The sequence below is a fragment of the Palaemon carinicauda genome, chromosome 40 (genome assembly GCF_036898095.1).
Source record: "Palaemon carinicauda isolate YSFRI2023 chromosome 40, ASM3689809v2, whole genome shotgun sequence".
Taxonomy (NCBI): Eukaryota; Metazoa; Arthropoda; class Malacostraca; order Decapoda; family Palaemonidae; genus Palaemon; species Palaemon carinicauda.
Window position 1 is genome coordinate 22,507,186 of NC_090764.1, and position 6,614 is coordinate 22,513,799.

Below are 6,614 nucleotides of genomic sequence, written 5' to 3' on the forward strand. Positions count from 1 at the left end.
CACCGGTTGGGGGACCAACTGAAAGGTTTATTGCGGTTGAGCAACCACTTGGGGAGTAGCGGGAGCCGGAAACTTGCGTTTTTGTTGACGCTGCTGGGGTCTTGGTTTGGAGGATTTCCTCTTAGGCTGATGGCCTTCTTTCTGAGAAGATTTCTTCTTGCGTGACATGCCCCACTTGTTGAGAAGGTTCCGATTCTCAGAGGCGGCTTTGTCAACTTTCTCTGTCACCAGAGCAGATGGAAAGAGATGCTTACCCCAGATGTTGGAGGAGATTAGTTTCCGGGGTTTGTGTTTTACTGCCGTGTTTGTTCTTCTGGCCCTGATGAAGCTGTACAGGTCCTTCATCACAGTCACTAGGTGGGTCTTGGCAAGAACCATGACCTCGAGCTGAATTTGGTGAGACAGGGAGGCAGCTAGTCTCTCCTTGGTCTCTTGCTCCCGACTTAGGTGGTGGTCATTCAGCTTCGGGAGGTCCTCAATAAAATGACATCCAGCCACGTCAGGTTCCAGCTTCCCAACTGTGAAGGTAAACTGGATGTCTTTCCAGAACCTGTCGTCGGGGGGAAGGGCGAGGGAGAGAGGCCTATACTCCTCCAGGGTAGGGCAGGGCTTTCCTTCCTCCACTGCCTTCATGACTGCATGGAAGGCCTTTTCTACGAAGGGAAAGGTTGCAGAAGAGGGAGCAAGAAAGGACGGGTGCTTCTTGCTCAGAGCCGACATTTTTGAGTTGGTAAAACCGCGACTCTTCAGGCATTCTGCCAGCGTGGCTTGGCCTTTTGAGTGATCGAAAACGATGACCTCTTTGGGCTCAGTCTCCTCCTTGGAGGCCGGTTCAGACCTTAGTCGGATGTAACAGTCCGGGTAAGCCTCGAAGTTAGGGAAGAATGCCACTTCTTCTAAAAGGATAGACCTTAACTTGTCGTCGATAAATTTTGCCAGTTGTAATTGGCATATGCTCGGCGTACCTCCAGGGGTTAGACTCTGAGCAGGAAGGAAGATTCTTAACAGAGACCTTCTTCGGTTGCTTCCATCCCATCAAACGACTTGTAATTTCTGCAGAATCCTTATTAAGCTTCTCGTCCATTAATGCCACCAATACCCGGATGGCATCTAAGGTGGCGGGCAGCAGGGGCTGCGATGCGGCGGAGGTAGAGGGGACTGGCTCCTCAACCACTACAGGAGCTGCCGGAGGTGGAGGGGTGACCTCGCCCTCCGAATCAGGGTATTCCACCTGATCCTCTTCTTCCTCCAGATCCTGGCCCATGAGGGTCCTCTCGGTGTTGTCGGACACGTCCGACATCTTCTCCATCTCGTCTAGATGACACTTTCTAAGCGTAGTCTCGATGTCTCTGGTTCGATTGGCAGTTGAACCAAGGGGATCTGATCCTTGGGGATCACAGAATCTGCTAATGCTTTCGGGATAGCATGGCCCTCATCTTCTCGCTGGGGAGATACGGCCTGGCGGCATTCTTCTGGAAACCACACACCCACTTGCGCAGTTTCTCTCGAGCATTGTCCCTGGCCTCTGCGGACGTGGGGTTGTCGAACCCCTCGTCAAGGAGGCCTTTGCAGATGGAGCAGGACACTGGATCCCAATACTTTAAGTTGCCCTTCTTTGCAGTACAGGGGGCGTGGGTCCCGGCACGCCCTATGCCCGTAGAAGTCCGGGCGGTGAACCGAGCAGAAGGGGCACCCTTCAGGTACTCCTCCTGTAAAAGAAAGAGAACATGAGTACATGGAAAACAGAGTCATGTCTTACATTACTCTTAAACTTAGGATTCATTAATCTGTAGCTCTGTGTGTTATGTGAGCTCCGGATAGGTGAGCTAGGAAAAAAGTAGAAAGACACATACTTGTGAATCCCGTCCAGCCAGTTACCGCAACCTTTTCTGCCGGCAATTCCTTAGGACCTGAGGTTCTAGAAGAGGGAATGGTATCCCTATGGGGGAGCCAAGCTAGGGTCTGCAATCGTTCAGAACCTAGAGAAAAGAGGGGGAAATAGGAGAAACCCTTTTATATTTGGGAAGGTCCCAGTAAGAGACTGCACAGAGAAGCACAGAGTATGCTGTAAACATTGTACTGTACAATCATACAGCTCAGACACTATCTTCAGGGTATGAAACGGCAAAGAAGATCAGTCTGGCTATGGCTGTATAAGTCGACTACCGGCACGGGGCCGGCAGCCGGGGGAAGGGGTGCTTGTCCCTGGAAGCCGCAAGAGCGTCGCCGGCAAGCAAAGAGGTAGGAAACACCTATAGGGGCGAGGGCGGTGGCCTCCGGCAGCCGGCAGCGTTGGTGAACCTAGCTGGGTACATAAGATGGAAGGTTGTCTGATAAGTCGGCGGTGAGGGGCGGCGGCCCCCGGCAGCCGGCAGGCTGTCGCCATAGGTAATCCTCAGATAGGAACGTCCTATGAAGTAGGAAAGTCACCTGGCGTGCCGGCGGCGGCAGTGGACTGGCACCATGATAGAAGAGAGAAAGATAAGGAGGAAGGGCAAGTCCGATACCTAACCGGCTTCCCTCCGGAAGGAGTGTGTTCATGATGGGGGGGGGGGGATAACCTATCATCCGGCCAGACGGCGGCTGGGTGCCTATGGTAATCCAAGGGAGGATCAGAGGACACTCTAAACGGGATGAGGGTGATCTTCTGCCGTCAGGACGGCCGCTAACACTACTCCATAGTTCGACTATGAGGGGGAAGTGTAGCAGAGCGGCCAGCCAAGCAGGAGAGCACAGCTTAACCTACAATTCTCCCTGAGGGGGATTTGTAGGACAGCGGACGGGTGTGAAGGCAAGCGACACAAAGTGATAGTGGGGGCAGGGGAGTGAGGGGGGCAGAAGGGGTTGTGACCATATAGCTCCCAAGGAATGGGGGAATCTGTTTTCTATACTACCCAGGCAGGAGAGAGGCACTCTCCAACCCTAGGGTAGGTTAGCTCAGAGTAGGAACAGAACTGGTTTACTGTCCTTAACTATAATAAAACAGAATCCCCCAAGGCCTAACCTAAACCAGGAGATCTCCTCCTAGATTAGGGAGGGCTGGGGATACTTAGCACTAGGCCACAGGAGGAAGGGACGTGTCCCAACCAAGAGCAGTCTAGGGGGAAGGGCTAGGCCCTTCCACCTTCAGTCTCAGTCGATACCCAAAGGGAAAGGCGTTCCCTAAGGGTGGACTGGGATGAACGATAGGTACTCTAGGATTCTGTCTGAAATCCCCCCATAAACTATGGAAGGGAAGAGGGAAGAACTACCTAGCCTACGGGTAAGGGGCTAAGAATAGCAAGGTAACAGGGGAGATAAGGAAGCATACAAGGGTCCCAACATTGGGTTAGGTGTGACATGGTCCCTCGAAGGCGAAAATATGTGCAACACTGAATTTTGTATATGTTTAAAAATGCCTATATCTTCATTAACATAACACCAGGAACACTATTATATTATGCAGAAGTAAACATGAACACTAGACTGCGGCCTATGCTAGGCTGAAAGACTAGTATGGGGTCGGCTAACTGAGAGCGCCGAAGACTTCCATCGACATAATATAACCTATTCCTAATAATGAAGACTAAATAACTAATGATATTTAATTAGTTATAAGACCGGGAAGGCTGTTCTGGCTAGCTAAATAACGCATGCAAGGCGAACAGCTGCGCCGTAAAATGGGGCCTCCGGGCAGGGCACAGCTCGGCCACAAAACACAAGATTTTAGCGTAAAAAATCATTACTCTACGGCCAGAGCTTATTTAAACAATACAAGAACCTGGTACTCAACTTTCCAGAAGAAGGCGATGCAGAATGTTGAGACGTAGTGAAGGATGCACAAGATTAAGGGAGATCAGTGGGAACAAACAAGCTGACGGTGAGCTACCTGGAAAGGAATGAGGACGGACGTGACGTCACACAAGTATGGCGTTGGTTTATTTACGTTGCGAGTACCTCAACAGTAACGAAGGTATGGTAACTTTGGAACGGCACCTCAGTTACCTCGCCACCTTTCCCCCTCGAAGTGTAAACGCTAGGTGGGGTGCAGATAGCCATGTGACGTGTTAATATATGCATCCCCTGTATCAAATACGATATTCTAAAGGGAAACCTTTAGGCTACTCGCGCCAGAAGTTAGAATTCTGTGAAAACCTTAAATTCTCTGGATATTATGGTAGTCATACATATCCAAAGGAAGCTACTGAAGGAACCTTCCATCAGGACGACATGGCTTGAGCCCAAAAAAGTTAATATCGAAAATTAAAATAAACATTTAACTGTAAAATCTTATTACTATCTTTAATCTAGGCAGGTAGTTTTATCAAATAGTAGTCTGTAATATACACAAAATTAAACTCATAGTTACCAAACTTAAGACAATCTTAGCCATTCTCTCAATGTTTTTTTTATTTATCTTGTCCGCAGGCCTTCGAACCGAATCCTTAGAAGGTGATGTCCAACAACCATTAATTCCGGAATATGGAGAGGTTTTTGATCTCTTGAGAACTCTTCCAGATTCTTCCGGGACCCCAGTTTTTCTAGAAGACAGCTCCAGCTATGAGGCGCAGCTGGAAAGATCACCATTAGAATCCATAAGTTCCACAGTTACAACTAATGAAATTAGAGGAAATGAGGCGGAAACTATAGGAGGAGTTTCTCCTATAATGAGACAGACAGGTTCTGACACTTTACGGCGTAGTAGTCAGTCTAAACTAAATATAACTCCAACATCTTGCTGACAGTAAGTAAAACAAAAAAGGGTTATAACTAATGTTCGGCTTCCTTTCATATTTTTATTTAATTATTTATTTCTTTTTTGCAGTTTTCTCATCTTAGCATAATTCGTGTGTAGTCAGAATCTAAAAAATATTCAGTTCATGTAGGTTTTCGGTTTTTTTTTTATTACTGTGCGCCAGCTTTATAAAAGAAATATTTTTATCCCCTATATATATTTAAATAAATATCTGTGATTTGGATATGTATTAAATCTCTTCTCGTGGGTGTGCATGTGTGTGTGCGCGTGAGAGAGAACTTTGCTGTTAAAGGTCATGGAAAATATATTCTATCGACAGCATTCGCTCTCAATGCCTGTAGTTTGGCCGTGCAAATGTCATTCAGATATTTGAATAAACTAGCTTTGAAGGAATTCAGAACTTTATTCATTTTTCACGAAAGGGAGGAGTGAAATATTGAGTTACAAAACTAACGCGAATCTATAAAATGTTTGTACGTTTATATACACATGCAATAAATGTTATATAAGAATATAACAAAGTTTTATTAACCCCTTAATGAAGTTCATGTTATACTTTCCCCCTATTATGTTATATTTAATGGATATGTTGTGGAAATGGTAAAATTTTTTAGAGCTAATATAGATTTTATTGAAAAATGTGACTATCAATCTGGAAATAACAAATGTTCTTTGGCGAGACTGATACTTCAAGAATGCTTATCATAGAAGCAGTTTAATAACCATATAAATATGTTAATGTAGCAAAACAATTTACGTCTTACATCGTAATGCATGAATTATCAAGACAAGGAAATGTTAGAAAAAAAAAATAATTGACCAACGAGATCAACCATTGTCATGATTTATTTGAAAAGAATGAGAAAGATTGAAAGGGTTACTAATATATATATAGCAGCTGAAATCTTCGCCCTAACCGAAATTTCAAGAATTAAAAGCCAAGGCTGAGAAGGTAGGTGGCGCAAAATTTACTTTCAGGTGGAGTGGGGGCTGTAAGGTCACCTTTAAATAGAAGTTAGAAGAAGTTGGTCCCAAAACTGAATGAAGCAGGAAAAACTACCTTCAACTTGAAAAAAAAAAAATAAAAAAATAATTCATCTTGGAGTATTATGTGATAGAATACTGTACTAATAATGACGATATATATACAGACAGGGAACCTTGTATAAAATTATTTCTGAAATTTTAAAATGAGTGAACTTTTAATACAAAAATGTTGATATATTACAAAAATAAATTGGCATTGAATCAACGAAAAAACGCAACCCCAAGGATAGCAATAAACAAAATTGGCGTCAAACTGAAGTTAAAATCTTGCTCGGTAAAACTATTTATGTCACAACAACGAATATATCAATTACATATTTTGATGTTTAAATTGGCTACCCGACATGTGCAGTTGACGACCAAAATACATGGCGATTTAATTCGCCTGCATACTTGTTGGGGTCCCTGCTCGTGCAAGTAGCATCGAACCATGAAATTGCAATATTCTTGGCAATCTTAGTTCATTTTAAATATTAGATGCATATCGTGCAATCATCTCGATTATCAGAAAAAATAAAATTTTTAAGCGAAGAAAAACTGAAAAGCAGGAAGAAATTTTTTTTTATAATATTTATATTAAAGACATTCTGATCATTGACAAACGAGGTTACTACCAAAATACTTTCATAAATATTCATGTAACTTGCCAGCATCATAACTACCACCTCTGTCAACTATCACTGATGCGTTCATATTAGATACACAATTTAATTGGCAACAATTAAAGCGGGTTGTTTCTAAGTCAAGTAAAAGAAAGGATATATAAGGACTTATATAAAACATAATGCTAATTCTCCTCTCTGGTAGTACACAAACACTAATGGGCACCAAT

General features: G+C 44.1%; 1 protein-coding gene across 1 annotated transcript in view; it reads left to right on the plus strand.

Moving 5' to 3' along the window:
* LOC137631865 (putative neural-cadherin 2) overlaps window positions 1-5,239 on the plus strand; it is a 117,894-nt gene extending 112,655 nt beyond the window's left edge. Inside the window, exon 20 of the mRNA XM_068363871.1 lies at window positions 4,408-5,239. Coding sequence (XP_068219972.1) covers window positions 4,408-4,721 — 314 coding nt within the window. The 3' untranslated portion in view covers window positions 4,722-5,239. The remainder of the gene's footprint in view (window positions 1-4,407) is intronic.
* The last annotated feature ends 1,375 nt before the right edge of the window (window positions 5,240-6,614 follow it).